At 47.3% G+C, this 18,851-nt stretch overlaps 1 protein-coding gene across 2 annotated transcripts in view; it reads right to left on the minus strand.

Moving 5' to 3' along the window:
- The window catches only part of ADGRG4 (adhesion G protein-coupled receptor G4), a 31,751-nt gene extending 13,626 nt beyond the window's left edge, over positions 1-18,125 (minus strand). Inside the window, exons 1-12 of one of the 2 annotated variants that reach the window (XM_061353200.1) lie at positions 17,891-18,125; positions 16,385-16,489; positions 12,844-13,461; positions 7,534-7,614; positions 7,036-7,130; positions 6,670-6,722; positions 5,548-5,587; positions 5,118-5,143; positions 2,862-3,010; positions 2,020-2,152; positions 1,404-1,522; positions 163-373 (exon numbers count right to left, since the gene is read on the minus strand). In XM_061353200.1, coding sequence (XP_061209184.1) covers positions 163-373; positions 1,404-1,522; positions 2,020-2,152; positions 2,862-3,010; positions 5,118-5,143; positions 5,548-5,587; positions 6,670-6,722; positions 7,036-7,130; positions 7,534-7,614; positions 12,844-13,461; positions 16,385-16,475 — 1,616 coding nt within the window. In that variant the 5' untranslated portion in view covers positions 16,476-16,489; positions 17,891-18,125. Of the gene's footprint in view, positions 1-162; positions 374-1,403; positions 1,523-2,019; positions 2,153-2,861; positions 3,011-5,117; positions 5,144-5,547; positions 5,588-6,669; positions 6,723-7,035; positions 7,131-7,533; positions 7,618-12,843; positions 13,462-16,384; positions 16,490-17,890 lie in introns of both variants that reach the window. The other variant, XM_061353199.1, reaches the window with a different exon arrangement.
- Positions 18,126-18,851: the final 726 nt, after the last annotated feature.

Here is an 18,851-nt window from a genome sequence, read left to right on the forward strand (position 1 = left end):
AATTTGTACTGCTAAGAACCGCAAACCTGTTTAAGATCCAAGTATGGATGTTGCTAAGTCTTGTGGTGCTATTTTAATGGACTACTCCATGGTGCCATTGTAGCTTAGGAAGCCACTTCTAGGGGTTATCAGGAAGCCACTTCTGGGTGTTATCTTACTTACCTATTGGTCACTTTTCTCATGTTCTCATCTTCTACTTCTTGCAGCAAAATATAGTTTAGTATAGACAGTATGGACTCTGCAAGCGCCACGCTCACATCTGCAAGCCTTACAATCTCAGAAACTTTACTTGTGATGACTTCTAGTTCTTCCATTTGCAGGGTTGCATTTGGCAAGAGGTATAGAATCTGCTCTGCGACATCCTGTGCGTTCTCTGAGGGAAAAGAAGAACGTACAGGTGATTTACATGGCATAGCTCTCTGTCTAGCTGTACAGTCTAGCTATACAGCTCCAGGCCTCTATGTTAAAGCAAGGAATTGCTCTGCTTCTGTTCTCTTTCCATATGGATATAATGCTTCCGATCTACTACAGAGTTATGTCCTAAGAGTAGGTCAATGAGCCCTCAACATATCAGTGAAGCTGGCGAAAAGTAAAATCTGGATAGCTCAGCTTATGTTAAAGGAATCAGAATATTCTCACCTCCTTTTAGATTCTAAAGATTACCTGTAAACAACATTTACTTTTAGCTTTGGTCATGCTTACAAGCAGATTTACACAAGTTCTTCCTACCTGCCCAAATGCTGCTTAACTGGGACAGCAGCAAAAGCCATTTCTGAATGACAGTTTGAAAAGCTGTATTTGCCATTCACCATCTCCTCATCTCTCCACAGTGCTTTTATAGAAGCAGTTTTCCACCCGGGGACTCAGACAGCCCGCATGCAACTGCAAATCTCTTTCAAGGCTCTATTATTTGATGCCACTGCTGAGTAGGTGGATGAGCAATGGTATTGGTTTTGTTCACCATTCAAACAACTTGTACTGTTTGCATAGCTTAGCAAAGATATAATCAGGTGGTTAAAGGTCACCTTAGAGCTTACATGAATTACAGCACAAACTTTTCACTTCCATACACTAATCAGTGCTTCTTTGTACAACATTATCAACTACTTCAGTGCTGAAACAGAGCACAGACAGGCAAAACCTGTCACGTTATTCAGCAGTTATTCACTTTGTTCTAAATCAATCTCGGATTTCAGACAAGTCTTCAAAGTGATTGCTAAAGGATTTTGAAGCACCTGCAAAAAATCATCTACATTAAAAGCACTTTTAAGACGCCCAGGTGAGCAGGATGCACATAAAACAACCTTATTGCTTTGGTTCTTCAAATGTCTAACATAAGCATTACCTGAGTATAACTGTTTTTACTTGGATTCACTGTATCACTGAAGTATTTGGTGCCTTACCTTCTGTTATCATGATATCCTGGAGGTCTAAGATATTATTTGGGAGTTCTTCCAGTAATCTACATTCAGTCAAATCTGGTTTCCTCCAAAAAGCTTGCTCAAATTCAATATTAATTCCACTGAAAAAGGAAAGCAGTGTACATTGTTACAAGAAAATAAACATGTATTAATGGATGTTCCTCATGTTTCCCATTCAGGTACATTCGATATCATTACTTAGCCCCATTTTAAAACTGACTTACAAGCCAGATCTGACTTAGCACTCATTTAGCAGAGTGGGAGCAGAGCCCAAATGCCAGAGCAATTTGAAATGCATCTGGATGTACTGGAAGGCAGAGCTGTGAATGGATGGCACAAAACACTACTGGGCATATTTTCCCCTCCCTGCCCAAGCAGAGAGTCAAGTGCTGCTTGTGCTTGCTGCAGGTGATGAAGAGATGCAGGACTCCCATCTCCCGCAGCCTGTGCTGGAGCATCCCTGCACACTCCGCATCTTCCTTGGCACGGCGGTGCTGTGTGCCACGGCACGCTGCCATCTGCTTTCCCACCGCTCCGAGCTTGGCTCTCCCTCCCGTTTCCCATGCAGGAACCAAAAGGAGATGATTCTGTCACTCACCAGCTCCTCTCAGCAGACTGCAGAGGGTTTTTCCTGCAGCTCACCACCGCTTTGGCCGCTGGCTTTGTTAGTGGCCAGGAATAATTCCCCTTGTAGGTTGTGTGGGAAAAGCTTTCTGGACAATCCATGAGGGCTGAGGAAGAAACACACAGAATCCCTTTTGAAAGACAGAATAACTGGAAGGTAAACACCACCCCCCAACACACTGTTCTCTGGCCTCCTTTCCCGTTGGGAATGAGCTGTAACCTGCAGACTGGAGAGGAGCGTTTGACAAGTTTACTGGCTGCAAGAGAGCATCTTGCTGAAGTATTTCATCTGTTCTTCCACAGCCTTCTTCTCTTTTGCTTGGCAAGGTCAGTTTTCAGGTAAAGCGTTATTCTCCCAGCATCACCAACCATATTTAATGTCATAACATCCTTCAGGCTTCTCTAATCTTATCTGAAAGAGTTTTCACACTGCCCCTCGTTATCCCCTCAGTGTCCTTCCTCCAGGCTTTATTTGGCTGCAATAAATAGGTGATGTTTTGTAAGTCTTTGGTATAAGATGTGCTTCTGAAGTCAAGGTGCAGTCTTATAGCTCTTCTCTCTGGCTTGCTTCTGTGTTTTAAGGAGCAATAATAGAGACTGTAACCAAACCAACAAAGAGAGTGGGACTGGAGAACTTGAAGAGGGACTTTTCATAAGAGCAAGTAGTGATAGGACAAGAGGGAACAGCTTTGAACAGAAAGAGGGTAGACACAGGTTAGATATATGGAAGAAGTTCTTTACTGTGAGGGTGGGTAGTGTCCTCAGAATTACAAAGCACATGGTTTCCAATGAGCTCTTAATGAAGTATTATATTACCTATTGGCTTGACAGCCACATCTTCAGGTTTCACATACAAGGATAATAGTCCCTTTTCATAAGTGCCATTCAAGGATTGCTTGATCTTGAGACTCAGCACTTCTTGTGTTTCAAGTGATGTGGCCTTTATAATGGCTTTGCAGATGTAGCTACAAACATGATACACAAACAAGGCTACCATATTAGTAACATTCCACAATTAGAAGTGACTACAAAATTAAGGAGTAACCCAGAAAATTATATTGAATTGGATAATTTCTGTATGTATTTTGGTCACCAGAAGCGCAGTCCAATGGCAAATGTCACTTCTTATGCACACTAGTAGCTTATCACTGGAGGTGCTTTCTAAAGGATGAATTATTGGGAATGCAGATACAAGAATCTTTGTATAGTTTCTTGGTAAGTACCACAGGAGGCTTCCTGCTCATGTTATCTTGGCACAGGAACACCTTTGTCACAAGTAAGCACATATCAACCATGTTTTAAAGTCTGGGGTGAGCTAGGCATAAAATGATGCGGTGCTTGAGTACCCCTGTGCCCAACCAGAGGTGGCAGACACCAAGATCCCTGGAAAACTGTGGTTTAACTAACTGCTTTCAGTATCTCCTTTGGATTCCAGCTTTTTGTCCTCAAAACAGCTGGTATCTTCTGGGTAACTGTTTGCTGGCTTCAGGAGGTTTGGAATCACAGTATCACAGTATCACAGTAGGTTAGAGATTGGAAGGGACCTCAAAAGATCATCTAGTCCAATCCCCCTGCCGGAGCAGGAACACCTAGATAAGGTTACACAGGAACGTGTCCAGGCGGGTCTTGAATGTCTCCAAAGAAGGAGATTCCACAACCTCCCTGGGCAGCCTGTTCCAGTGTTCCGTCACCCTCACGAGAAGAAGTTTCTTCTCAGGTTTAAGTGGAACCTCTTGTGCTCCAATTTGTACCCCTTGTCCTTTCATTGTTTGCCACTGAGAAGAGCCTGCCTCCATCCTCGTGACACTCCCCCTTTCTATATTTATATACACTAATAAGGTCACCCCTCAATCTCCTCTTCTCCAAACCCAGCTCCCTCAGTCTTTCCTCATAAGGGAGATGCTCCACTCCCTTAATCATCTTAGTTGCCCTGTGCTGGACTCTCTCCAGCAGGTCCCTGTCCTTTTTAAACTGAGGGCCCAGAACTGGACACAATATTCCAGATGAGGTCTCACCAGGGCAGAGTAGAGGGGAAGGAGGACCTCTCTCGACCTACTAACCACCCCCCTTCTAATACACCCAGGATGCCTTGGCCTTCTTGGCCACAAGGGCACAGTGTCGGCTCATGGTCACCCTGTCGTCCACCAGGCCCCCAGGTCCCTCTCCCCTACACTGCTCTCTAACAGGTCGTTCCCCAGCCTATACTGGAACCTGGGGTTGTTCCTGCCCAGATGCAGGACTCTACACTTTCCCTTGTTATATTTCATCAAGTTATTCCCGCCCAGCTCTCCAGCCTGTCCAGGTCCCTCTGGATGGCAGCACAGCCTTCTGGCGTGTCGGCCACCCCTCCCAGCTTAGTGTCATCAGCAAACTTGCTGATAGTACACTCAATTCCCTCATCTAAATCGTTAATGAATATATTAAATAATGTGAATGAATGACTGTGTCTCTCTTTGGGTGGCTTCAGGCAAGGCAGAAAGATGCAAAGAGGCAGCTCTCAGTTATAGATAGATCATCTCAATGGACCTTTAATTTAACCAGGGGCAAAGAAGTGAGATCTCCTTAGGACAGGGATGTTTCAAGTGTTCCCAACTCACTCCCACCTCTACATGACTGTTCCCCACTAAGCATGGCCTTTGTAAGCCATCTGCAGCCACTCAACTGTGATGGGAACCCAGCTCCCCTGCCTTTTCTGGGCTGTGGTCAGAAGGCAATAGGATGTCCTGCAGAAGAGGTGCAGGATTCATCCTGGCAGCTTCCTTGGGCATTGGCCCCAGGGAAGGATCTGAAGCCAACTCTTACATTACAGCACAAACCTCGCAGCTTGCTATGGAAGCGCATGGAGCCTCTTAGGGTATGCTGTACGAGAGAGAAACCTTGGATACTCAACACTTTTCCCCAAGTCAAGCATTACTGTGGTTCTCAGTCCACTTCTACTTTATATAGCTAAAGGTTCCACAATTACTCTGTTCCACAGTTACTAAAACAGCTGAGGGGGGGATAATTCCTCCTCACCCTAAAAATGAAATCAATACGAGCTACGGAAACCCAGTTCATAACCATGGGTCTTACCTTTGGGACATCTGCTTGAGCTTCACCTTCAGTTCGCATAGAAAGACACAGCAAGTTAGAAGCTGCTTAAAATAACTGATGCAAGTTGGATTTTAAGGCAGGCAAACAGCAGAAACTCAGAGTTCTCATTTAAAATAGAGGCTATGGCTTTAAATGCTATTGGGGGCTGACTCTCTGAAGTAGCCTTTGTTTCATAGGACTTCTAGAGGTACATCAGGATAAAAGAACTTCAGAGTGCATCAATGCTGCCTCAAGCAGAGAGCGCAGAACGTATCAGTCTCTACTGGGACACACTGGCTTTCCAGCCCAGCTCTTTAAATGGGGTACATCTACTAGATTGAAGGTAAATATTAAGCCACACAACTGTTATATCCTCCCTGAAGAGATAAGAAAAAGTAAGTTTTTAACTCAAAACTAACAAATTACTTACCTGAGGCCTGTTATAGACATTGCTTTGTGGATAATTACCCCTGCAAGCAAAAAGGAATAGAATCATTATTTCAGAGCAAGCATATAACATGCCCCATTCTGCTATCACCTAAAGGCTTTATCTCATGACCACGAGGAGCCAGACCTTGAAGCTGAGGAGTGATCTTGAACCCAGCATAGGTGTAGCTACAGAAATCCCCAAGGCCAAGCGCTGTAACAGATATGCACCCTGACAAAAGAAATGCTTCTTCCAGAATGGGATCTCCCCCTTATGATTTCTGAATTGGCTTCCCCCCATGTAAGCAGTGCAGTGCGTGGCTGCGTTGTCAGTTGTACAGCAAACAGTAACTGGGAGTCGGAGAAGAAAGTTGGAAGTCGAAATATGCATGAAGTAACACCTCCCTGGGCAACCCATTCCAGTGCCTCACCACCCTAACAGGAAAGAATTTCCTCTTTATATCCAATCTAAACTTCCCCTGTTTCAGTTCTAACCCATTACCCCTTGTCCTGTCACTGCAGTCCCTAATGAAGAGTCCCTCTCCAGCATCCTTGTAGCCCCCTTCAGACACTGGAAGCTGCTCTGAGGTCTCCACGCAGCTTCTCTTCTCCAGGCTGAACAGCCCCACTTCTCTTAGCCTGTCTTCATATGGGATAAAGCTGGATTGGGCTGAAAGCTGTGACCTAGAGGAGTGTTGAGCAGCAATGCATTGCTTCTGAGCAGGGTTTGGGAACTATAATATCCTTTCATTAGACACTGCCATGCAAGAGCCAGCGTGTACCTGCTTACACAAACTAGACCCTCACTGTGAGGATGGATGTGACCTCTTCACACTCACAAGCAACCCCCCCATGGCAGGGGGGTTGGAACTTGATGATCTCAAGGTCCTTTCCAACCCTAACTATTCTATGATTCTATGAAACAGGGCTTCAGCAGCTCTAGCAGCCTTGCATTAGGCAGGATATGTATTTTGAGGTCAATGAGGCCAGTAAGCAAAATGTGAGTGTTCTATGTGATCATACAGCTCGGGGGGGCTGGTTTCCACCCTTGCCACAGAACCGGTCATTTGGAGCCCGGCTGCAATTTCACTCACAGGGCAGAGGGTGGAGAGAGCCAGAGGCTTACCTGACTTTAAAGTTGGGCACAACAAATTCTTCTCCAGTAAATATGACACGGAACTGGAAAGAAAACAATGACATTTTTATTAACTTGATTTATTGACACTTTTTCTATTTGAATTGCCATCGAAATGTCTAAATCCCAATGAAAATGGCTGCAGATTTTGGCACAATGTCAGCACTTTTCCCTTCCTTCAGAATTTCACTTTATCCTGTTCAAAGCATGCTGGATAACGTGATTCTGAGACTCCACCGCAGCGTTCCATGGATACTCATTCCTGTGTGGTCCCACCAGTTTACCTGCTGCACCGGCTGTCCTCCTCATCTGATACTTGCTAGAAAGACATGAGAGTGAGAAAAGAAAGCTACTCACCCAGTTTTCGAGGAGGTTCCTTGCATCGTAGTAATCAGGAGCTCTCTCAGTTTTGTAGAAGAGGGAAAAGTTCATATCAGTGCTAAAGAAGCTGACTGTAAGAAGAGAATGTAAGTGAGATGCGCCCCGTAGGAGGTGCCTGCACCACTTCCCACCTCCTCACCCCTCCATTGAACCATTCCCATGGTCACTGAGGCTCTTTGGGAAATCCCAGTGTCCCAGTCTAGCTTACTGCTGCATTGCTAGAAGCGTTATTAATGAGCCCAAGGGCCAAGTTATCACAGCTTAGGAAACAAGTTGAGGTTCATACTTGTGGATGCAGCAGGTTGGCTTTTACTGCCTGCAAGGAATGCATAGGAAGAGCTAGGAGGATCTGCTGCCAGACAATATCTTGCTAAACAGCAATGGCTTAAACATGTGACTGAGTCTTGAATTGTCACATCTATGGTGTCAGTGGTGACCATGTCAGCATTTAAAAGGGCCTCATTTAGCGCTTACCTGGAACAGTACCATAGGCACTACTGGTCGGAGGCAACGGGGCCAGCGTAGGAGCCCTTGTGGACGATGCTTCACTTGAGCCTGCTGAAAAGGACATTAAAAGGCCTTAGAATCCATAGTGGCAAAGGGGTAAGGAAGAGCAGAGCCCAGTTAAGAGAAGCACGAGTCCCTCAGCAAAGACCATCATAACAAAGAGCTACTGTTGTCCCACAGAGCTCTGTGGGATGAAAGCAGTGGGGGAAGTACACCTGCACATGGAGTTTTCTATGTGTCCAGAGATGACTACAGCATAAGAAGGGAGAAAACAGGATTGACAGAGTTTAGCTCACAAGGAAGAGCAGGGCTCATGCACCATTATCTGATTCATTGCTTGTGTTGAAGAGCCATTATCTCTCTGTTCCCTTCTTGCTTGTGTAACCTGTGCCAGCCTCCAAGAAAGGAGCTTGTCAAGCACTGAGTGCTATGCAACAATGCGATGCGAGATGAACAGTGATATTCATGGTCAATGGTTTAATGCTAACCTGGCATAAGGGTCCCCATTACAGATACCAGCTATCCTGCCTGTTGTCTTCCAAGTAAAGGATTCCAAGAACTCATCTGTGGCTGATGTCCTTGAAGTGAATCACCTTGTCAAACCAGATAGGGCTTTTGCATTTCACATGGGATCTGCCACCTCACCGGGCAGACAGGGACAAAACAGGTCACGTTTGTCACAGGTACTACAGCAAACGGCAGGGAACCGAATCACCAGCTAACATTACAAGCCTTGGCCTTGGAAGGTCAGCAGGATCACCACAGTTTGCTCTGCAGGTCCTGTTTTCTTCCTATGCTGGTGCTTTGTGGTTTTCTCTTCAGTCAAATGGCTGAGACTTCACATTCTAGGTCTGACTAAGAGGAATAAACTTCACACAAAGCCAGATGTCTGTGAATAAGGAGTGTGATTGGAAATCAGGAGGATAAGGCTGTCCTTCAGAAGACATTGTTTTCTCTACAGGAGTTCAAGGGAAGGAGAATCACAGTGCTTAAAATGTAACAGACCATTCAAATCAATGACCATCCCTTAGACTGGGTCAGACATACTCTGACCCATCCAAATCAATGACAATACATCCATGGACATAACAGATGCAGGGGCTATCAACAACTTGAAGCCTCCCGTTTTGATCCTAAATAGCTTCAAAATCTTTTGTAAAGCAGAAAGGGGAGCTGAAAGCAATGAAGCAAGAGGGCAATAAAGCCACTGAAGTCCAGCTCTGAGTTGCCCCTTGCAGACAGAGCTCAGACTCTTCAGTCTCCCATTGTTCCTCAATGGTGCCAGTCTGTGCTTTGGTGTCATCTCATGTTCTGGGACACAGCAGCTTCAGCCCCATCATAGCATCCTTAGCAGAGGTAGCACACTCAGAGCTTGTGGGGAGCTGAGCCAGGAGCTGCTCTGCTCCTGGAAGCAGTGGCATGGGGAGCAAGAAGGATGCTCCAAGGATCAGACTGCCCTGCAACCTGCTCCTGCAGAGCGGTGCCCTGTGCAGCACAGCCCCTGCTGCTCCCGGGGTGTACAGAGAGCTGTGGAACCAGGCAGCCCCCTTCGCCCATGCTGCTTGACGGAGCTGAGGTTTTCCTTTGGACACCTCTTTACTCAGGCCTGTTGCTTCTGAGACAGTACTGAACTGCTGGGGAAGAAAGAGAACTGATTTACTCTGCTTTACTCTTGCCTAAAACCCTGGCAAGCCCAGGAGCAAGCTGCTGCCCTGCCGTTTCAAAGCCATTGCCTGCAATAGGTCAGAAACAGGACCTGACAGAATGGGTGTTTGCTGGTTCTTTACTTAGAAGAGATCCAAAGGGTTAGGTGGTGGAGCTGCAAGGTAGATCTAGATCCTCAATACACAGACCTCCTACCAATAGCCACTAACACTGCTTGACATACACATGAATACGCAGAGAACAAGGAGACAGAAGTATCTACTTAGCTACAAGCAAAACCCTCGAGGCAAAGGAAAACAGCTCCTCTAAGGACCCAGAATGAAGGGGATGTGGTTTCCCTTCAGCCCTCCCCATCCTCACAACACATGAGGACACAAAGAGCAAACCCCAGAGTACCTGACCCTCAGATGTTCCAGCATCCCCAGTGACTCTACTCCCACAGTTCAAACCTGCAGTGGAAACCCGGGTGCCTTCCTGTGGTGTGAAGCTGCAGAAATGGGTTGGTTCTGGGAGCTCCAGTGTAATGCTACAGATAATGAACCCCTGGTTTCAAGCTGATAGAAAATGAGTGTCTTGTTACTGGCTTTATTTAAGAGCTGCTGTCATAGAAGCAGTGTGATGGGAGCACAGGAGGCCTGCACGCCCTGTCACTGGAATAACTCCTTTCTTCTTTCCTTCCAGAAACACAGACATGATATTAGGCTAGGGTTTCTCAAGCCATAAACCAAGCTGTTTGTACAGCCAGGGCTGAACTTGCTCTTCTGGCTGTGTCAGAGCTGCAGATCCCCTCCTGATAAGAGGAATCTGCATGGAGCTGGGTGATTACAGGCTCCACCCTGCTCCTGTTATCAGCGTGATGCTTCAGAACCCATGGCCTCAGGGGTGATGTCTGGTATCACCCAGGATGAAGCAGAAGATAATAGAGGAAAAGATAACATAGAAAAACCAAAGCCGGGGCTCATTAGAAAGGGGAATGTGCCCCACTGAGTGCTGTGCTCATGTCCCAACAAACAAAGCACAAGGACAACTCCACAGATCCTCATTTCCTTCTTTTTCCTATTATCACCTGAAGAAAAAACCTCAAATCTGTTTATTCCCAACAGGCAGGTGTGGGACCAGCCACCTGCATCCTGCAACTTCATTTGCTTCCATTAACATGCATGTAATCCCATTCATGAAACAAGGGCTAAAGCGAGGACAGATGGGGTCTGCAGCACCAGAAATACTGGGCCGTTGGCATTTCTCAAGCCCTACGCATGGATTCTGGTTTGGTAACTTAATAAATGGTTTCTTTGGCATCCTGTGAGTGCACATAAATATGTATGTTTCCAATCAAAGAGCAGCAAAAATTAGGCCAGCCAGTAAGAGAGCTGCAATAATAAATAGATTTCTCCATGATAAGCACTCATGTTCAGGTATTTTAGATTCATCCCTCTCCCAGATTACTTCAAATTAAGAAGGAAATCAGGAATGGGTGTGTGGGTGAGCAGGGGAGGATGAGCTGAAGACTGAGCCAGTGAGAGGATGGGAACACACACTTTGCTTTCAGCAAAGGCCCAGCTGAGCTGCAGAAGTGAAGGATCATCTCCAAGAGCTCTGGGTGAAATCAAAGGCAGGGCAATGCCTTTACTCCTGCTCTCAAGCAAAGCCAGTGCAGTCGCTGTGATAACTGTATTGCTTATAAGAGGTCCACACACCTCGTTAAGGATGCTTCCTGCTGCTTTTCCCTCACTTTGCCTAAATGAGTCCTGCCTTCCCAAACCAAAGCAGGTTCCCCCCTTCCCAGCACCACTGCCTAAACTATCAAGGTGAACCAAGCAATGCACAGCTCTCCAAACAACATCTATACGCACTACAAGCAAACCTCGCAGCTAGTAATGGTTATAGGGCATCACTAACATGACATGAGCATTGAAATGGCACTTCCCCAGGACATTTCATTTCAGAGCAACACTTGAGCACAGCTATTTCTTACATGCAAACTCAATAGGTATGGATTGTCCATATGGGATCACATGAACTACAGCTGAGTGCAGCTTCCCTTATCTGAAAGGCAGGATGTAAATCTCAGTGTGTCTCTACACCACTCACTGTTATCCCTACCTCATGTACCATCAGCATGCAGTAGTTAGCTTATGAATTTGAATTAAGGAGTAGATTTCTAGTGGAAGCAAAGGTCTTGCCAAGATCTGACCCCTGGCAGATTCCCAAACACGATTAAGTTGTATCTCTATAACCAGGACTTCAGAACAGTCATCTTAGTGATTGCTCCTGGGAAAATACCTGACTCCAGTAACCCTTCCCACTGTGTGGAACGCTGTGGATGCAGCAGTTCAGGGCACTGGAAGCAAGAGTAACCTGTGGGCATGCTGGTGTAGGTCACCACTTGTGAGCCATGCTGTGGTTCTCCTTGAGGATAAGAAGAGCCAGCATTTTCCAGACTGAATGCCCAGTTCAGGCTGCACTGGAGGATCCCAACCAGAGGAAGTCACTCAGCTCTTGGGGATTGCTTTTAGAGGGGAAAAGTGCTTTGAAAAGGCTTTGCCCTTAGGAAGCCTCTCTCTAATGTGCTTTGTCTCATTAGGAAGTTGCTCTGATTCAGGTTATTGGGTTTGAAAAATCAAAGTCCAGGAGCACTGAGTGGAGGCTTTGATTTTAGGTGCTAAACTGTTCATCAGCAAGCATGACTAAGGCTCCCCCAGCTCCGTGCCAAGACAAGCACAGGCCTTTCCCACAGAGAGAATGGCCCAAGGGCAAAGGCTTTAACTGGAAAAGGGAAACTGAGGCTTCCTCCTCATCAGATCAAATCCTGCTTGAATTGGGGGACACAAGTGGGGGAATAGCACCTACAATAGGCAGTGAACAAAGAGGAATGCCTGGGTAAAGGCAATGGGGCAGGTTGTCATTTACAGCAATTGTCGTGAGTGTCCGTGTTCTTTGGTGCAGAACAAGTGAGTGTGCAATGAGGGAGTGGGGGGAAATCCCTCCCAGCACAGGATGCAGCAGCAGTCAGGGATTTCCTGATGCTCTCCTCATTGCTTTGGGCCCTGGTTCCATGAAACCTGGAGCAGGAGATGGGAAAGTGCAATGGGAGCTGTGGTGAAGTCAGGGGGTGCTGCCCTCGATGGAGACATGCTGCTTGATGGGACAGGCCTTGAATTCTCAGACCAGACACCAGAAGTGAGCAATAATGTCATACTGTCCCTCCAATCTCCCTGAGAAGCCATCAGCTTACAGACAATTAATAAACATGCAGTAATCCTTATTGTGCAACACTGAATATCATGGCATGTCAATAGTTTTACATAAACGAGTCAGTTTGTCAATGTCAGGCCTCTGTTTTCATCCTTTGTAGTTTAAATGCCATGTAGTACATACAGACATCAGGATCGAATGATGAGATAACCCAAACCAGTGCTCCCTCATCCACAGCTTCCCTATCTGCTGTTCGGGGCGGGCAGGCAATGCTGTAAGCATGGCTACAACTGGTCTCAATCACAGCACCAGTGACTCAGAGGCTATTGTCCTTAGCAGTGCACGGTTCCCTACTCTCTGTGTGTGATCCCCAGTGCCACACAAGCCCCAGGAAGACAAAGCACTGCAGACACTCACCACAGCGCAGGTGATGGTCCGCAATGGGCAGGATGCTGCTGAAGTCCCAGTACTCTTCCTCCCAGCTGACCATGTTGCCCATGGCGCAGTCCAGCAGCTCTTCCTGCCCCAGCACATGGTCCCACAGTTGGAAGTAGTACAAGCTGCCAATGAAGCTGTTGCTCACCCTCACAACGAAGCCATCCTTTCTCTTGTGCAGATGCCCCAGCACCAGGCTCCCGTTGGGTTTCAAGCACCCAGCGCTGCCAATGGTTTCGCTATGCACGAGCTCACCGTTGCAGTAGACCTCCAGCAGTTGTCTCCTGGTGTCCCACGAGCAGCACACGCTGTACCACACAAAAAGGGCCAGGTCAATCTCAATGTCCCGCCTGGTGCCAAAAAGATAGAGCCTCAATTGCTTGTTTTCTCCAGAGAGTCCAAGCTCTAAATCATTGATGTCCAAGGAGGAGTTGTTAGCGTCATAGGAAAAGGCTGCCCAAGAGCTGACGTTGGCAGTCCGCTTTAGGTCAATGCATGCTGTGAATTGGCACAGCGGAGGGATGCTGAAGTTCACCAGAGACACAAACTTATCATTCCTTCCCAATAAATCCAGTCTTTCTCCATGCAGGTAACGTGCTTCTGTAAGCAAATGGCATTAGGAAAGAGGATAAGGAAGGGAAATGGCACTTCCGAAGGAAAAGCTGCAGTAGGACCTCATGCGGGTATTTCCTTGAGTTATGGGTAAAAAAAACACCCCCAAAAGTTAAAGTTTCTTCTATTTCTAGTTTCTGCTGCCTTTGAAATTGAATTCTGAGCCCACCCACACCACCAGGAAAGAGGAGTTTAATTCTGCAAGGGAACAGCTGAAGTGCTCAAGATGTGCCAAACAGGAATCAATACAGAATCCATGGCCAGAGTCCCTGTGGTTCTTTCCTCAGGCTGCAGAGAATTCATTTGGGCATCTTTTTTCTTCATGACTTTAAATAACCTCCTTATAGCTTTACATCTGACTCAAAAGGCTTTGCTGACAGAGGCAACTTCTCTGAGTAATACTAACCACAGCCCTACACAGGCAGTGAGTAACTTGCCCACAGGTAGCCCCTGCTCTGGCTGCAGAGCAGTAGCTGCAATGGCTCTAATTCAGCCAACCTCAGCCCCTGAGCAGCTTGGCAGAGCCACCAGCAAGCTGGGAAGGGTTTTGCACTCCATGTCCAGTGTCTGTTGTATATAACTGGACAGGAGGCAGCACACTGCAGTGCTACGTGTATCTCTACTCTGACTCCTGGATTTGCCATGGTCTCCTACTCGGTGAATCATAGAAGATCTCAGGTTAGAAAGGACCTTAAGATCACCCAGTTCCAACCCCCTGCCATGGGCAGGGACACCTCACCCAAGGCTTTATCCAGCCTGGCCTTGAACACTGCCAGGGATGGAGCATCCACAACCTCCCTGGGCAACCCATTCCAGTGCCTCACCACCCTCACAGTAAAGAACTTCTTCCTTATATCCAATCTAAACTTCCCCTGTTTAGTTTAAACCCATCACATCACTCCTTGCCCTATTCCTACAGCCCCTGATGAAGAGTCCCACTGAGGCCACCACCAGCCACAGCAAAGCCCCTTCACCAGGCAGGAATCTGTGCACATGCACAGAGCAGCACCAGTCCATAGGGAACACACTGAGACAGGAGCACAGGCACCAAAGGCAGGATCCAACCTTTCCTCTGCAGGGGTGAGACAGCTCCACATTCAACATCACTGCACTCATTGATCAGGCTTATATTGTAAGCCAGGCCCCTCCTATTCAGGTGATCCGCATCTCGTATCATTACACTCACATGTGCTTCACTAAGTCAGGGTATATTTCTCCTAGATAAGAACTGCCATTAGGTTGAGTCTTTTATAAGCATTTTAGGGGCTTTTTACTGTATGTTCCTCAAATGAATGTAAGCTTTTGCAAACCTGCCAGCCATGCACATCAGGTATTCTAACACCCCCCCCAGTATAACCTAACAATGAATCTCTGCTTCTACTAAGGGTTATACACCTCCTGGACTATGAAAGTAGCTGGTGCTTCTTCCCATTTGCTTCACACACTTTAAATTGGAGGCAAGAGGAAATGACCTGTTCACAGAGTCTAATGGTCTGTAGGTGATCCGAAGTGGTGCTGTGCTGTCCTGGTGTAACCTCGTGCACTCAAAGTGTGAGGAGGACATCCCTATTGCACATAACACTGCTATCGTTCATGTCTGTCTCAGCTCTAAAATCAGCTCCACTGTTGGGGAACAGGCACCCCCATCCTGGTCTGGCTTCCACCACTGCAACTCAGTGCTAAGATGGTGGTTTGCACCTAAGAGAATCATTTTCCCCTCGAGTGGGAGTACATAGGACTCAGAGCATCCATTCTATGGAAGGCCCATGGGTGGGATGGGTGTTTAGCACCTCTGCCTTAGTGGGAGTGCATGAAATCACAGGGCCAGTGATGGGTACTGTAGGAGAAGATCCATGATGGAGCTTTAGGGATGCAGGGAGGAGGGTGTAGCTCCACCAGTGAGTAATTCATCACAGCACAACAAAACTCAACAGCCGTCTTCATCTGTACTTTCCTACAGGGCCCCAAAGCGTAAGCAGCCAGTTCCCATGGGTTTCTGCAGGAGATGGGGATGCCGATGGGATTTACAGCTGGCAAAACCGGTACCCATTCCATGAATGACCCCAGCAGAGACACACTGAGAGACCCCCATTGCAAGGGTCTCATAGCAGACAGATTAGAAGCCTTTGGCCAAAGCTGCAGAAAGTGGGAACATTTGGCAAGACCTGGACCCGAATTCAGCCTTTTATTGTGGAGGTTGTGCTTGGGGAGAGCTCATCTTTCCTCAGGTTGTGCTGGAAGTGGCCCCAGTGCTGCAGGGTGCATTTGAGAAGCATGAATTATCTCTGTGCCCTGCATTGCTCTAGAGGAGAAGTCCTAGAATGAAACACAAAACTCAGCAGTGTTCTGCTGGGATTTATGGAGGAGTGAAAGGGTGGTGAGGGTGTTCATGAAGCCCAGTTTATTGGGCTTGTCCCAGGGCCTGAGTTGTGACTGGGGAGCTTGGCTCTGGCAGTAGCTCCATGCTTTTCCCAGAACACCATGGAATGGGTTAATGCACAGCTCCTGTTCTACAGTGACCAAAGCCTAACTAGAAGAAACCAAAGAGAAATGCAGGAGGACACCCAGGAAGGAAAGAAGGGAACAATGACAAAGCCAAGAGGTTTTCACCTCCAAACACGGGACAACATCTGCAATGCAGCCAAAACCTGACATTTCACTTGTTGCCATGTTTTCTCATCTCTACTGCCTCACCTGCAGCCCAGACTGAACCAGCATCTCAGGGTGTGCATTGTGGTAGGTCTGCAGGCCAGCACATACCCAGGCATGGACAAGGACCCCAGTAGCAGTTGCAGTGAGAAGGGAGAGGTCCAGAACAAGACTAACTGCTGCAATGGGGCAGAACAAGGGGGCAGTGGGCCCGTATATAGATACACATCCCTGAGGTTAACCCTAAGGGGGATCACTGTACCTGCCAGGAGGAAAACGTGAGCAGCAGCCATCAGGATGCAAAGAGCCTTGCCAGAAGAGTGTGGTCCGGGGCTACACGTGAACCTCTTCATTCTTGAGGCATGTTCTGAAAGAAGGATGTTGGTGAGCACTCCCTTAGCACACGCTTGGCTGAGGAGTTCAACCTGCTCCTGCAACCTGAAATACACAGGCCAGGAGCCAGCAGCACTCATTCCCCATGCCCAAGCTGAGTCACTGGATGAGGAGCCTCTGTAAAGGTCAGACAAGGCTGCGCAAACCCTCTGCTCTCTGTTGCCTTCTGAAAGGGATGAGGCTCATGCAGTTACACTGTGCATGTACCCTCTTCATCTGTCCCAGCTTGGAAAAGCTGTTAGCAACTTTCCACCTGCCTTAAGGGAAGGAGTCTGTGTGTGAAGTGGTGAGGTTCCTACAAGTGTGGGGAAAGCACAAAAGGAAAGCCCTAGCAGTGGGGTTAAGCTGTGGCTGCCCCATCCCTGACAGTGCTCAAGGCCAGGTTGGACACAGGGGCTTGGAGCAAGCTGCTCCAGTGGAAGGGGTCCCTGCCCGTGGCAGGGGTTGGAGCTGGAGGAGCTTTAAGGTCCCTGCCATCCCAAACCAGGCTGGGATTGTGTCATTCTCCCAACTGGGCTTTATCTACAAACTTCCATCAGTTTAATTGAGCCCTGGGACACACTGGGGAAGGGCTGGTTCCAGGGCAAAGCATCCACTGAACACTGCAAGCAAAATGCAAACGTGCCACTCTAAACTGGAATGAGTTTGTCCTGGTTTGTGCTTCAGTTTGACTGGAGGTGCTTTAAAGATGACTGCAGTTAAACCAGAGCCACCGAGTGCGCAGGCAGCCCCAAACTCACCTCTAGAGCCCTGCACGCTCCCCTGTGTGCTCTGCTTTCTCTACTGGCTTCAGCAGGCATCAAAGGCAAGGGCTTATTCTTGGTTTAGGACCACACTGGGTTAAATCTTCAGCCTCTAATGAGGTACATAAAAGGGCTGTAAAGAATGACCTAGATCCTCAGATAGTCCGAGTTGGCCAAGCTCCATTCAATGGATTTGCTTGGCTTGCATCAGATTCAGCCCTCACCTGGGGCTCCCTTAAGTAATAACTAAGGGTTAACACACTAAGGGTTACTACTCCCTGACCACTGCCAAAATAGAAGTTGTCCCTTTGTGTCCACTATGAAGGAGATAAACGTTAAAAAATCCTAAAAGCACCTGAGCTAATAACAACTTCCCCAAATTCCTCTTTACAAAACTTACAGCATTAGGAAGCATCACCCAGTCTTCCATTTAGTGCTGTGCCAACAAATCTCTTCCCGTGCCCTTCACCTTTCTTACTCCAGCACTGATTTGCTGACTTTGGCAGTAACACTTAAGGAACAAATCATTATGCTCCCAAGCCTGTGGTACCTGAACAGGAATTCTTCCATATTCCAGGCGGTTCATACTTTAAAAACACCATCGGCATTAAAGGTGCTGCTCAAAAACTCACCTCCCTGTGTAGCAAAATCAAGGTGGATTTCTGCCGAGTGCCTGTCCCGTTTCTTCTCTCAGATGCCAAAAGACCAGCAAAGAGAAATAGGATCAGATGGGATGTTGGGATGTTTCCAGTGGGTCAGGCGATGAAGAACAAGTGACTTCTGTTCTGAAATCACACTTCCTAGGTCCTGGAAAAGCTGTTGTGCCAACAAATCTCTTCTCCCAGCCTTCTCCTTTATTACTCCAGCAATGATTTGCTGACTTTGGAGTAACACTTAAGGAGCAAATCATTATGCTCCCAGCCGGCGGTACGTCACAGGGTTGTAATAAGTTTTGTCCAGAGCAAAGTCCACAACGCGGGGCATTATAAAACACAAATTAGAAGGAAACAACAGAACTGAACAGTTCTCCTTGTTTCTGATTCAAAAGTGACTGCACTAATGAATGCTAATTGTAATTTGCCCCCAAATAGCCTCTGTTTGTAACAGACAGCACTATAGCATCAACCAGGATCCTTCTTCTCTCCTGCAAGATACTAATCTCATTGCCAAGTTCAAAAGGAGTGGGATCGTGCATGCTTTGCCAGTGGCTCCCAGCAGTTCTGCTCCCTCCCTGGATCTTGTTAGGGACATAAGAGGAACTGGAAAGAGACTGGAAAAGCCCCCCCATGCTAAACACTGTGGTTCACCTGGCTCCTCCAGACCCCCTGCACCAGCACAGACCCTCTCCCAGCCAAGCACCCTCCTGCCGTGTACCATCCTCAGCCAGCAGGTTTTGCTCTCTTATGGGGAGATCCTATTCATGAGATCACTAGGCATGCACTCTCTCATCAAATCCATGCTGCACAGGTTCTGGTATTCACATAAACTCTTGCATGAAGAGCCTTTCTTCAAGCATGGGACTAAACAGGGCTTTTGTTCAAGGGTGGATGCTTTAGAAGTCATCTTTTTGTTACCCATTAAACCAGTATCATG

This window comes from Neopsephotus bourkii, unplaced genomic scaffold (assembly GCF_033783945.1).
Source record: "Neopsephotus bourkii isolate Nb327-2 ecotype Australia unplaced genomic scaffold, CSIRO-AGI_Nbou_v1 NB_668, whole genome shotgun sequence".
Classification (NCBI taxonomy): domain Eukaryota; kingdom Metazoa; phylum Chordata; class Aves; order Psittaciformes; family Psittacidae; genus Neopsephotus; species Neopsephotus bourkii.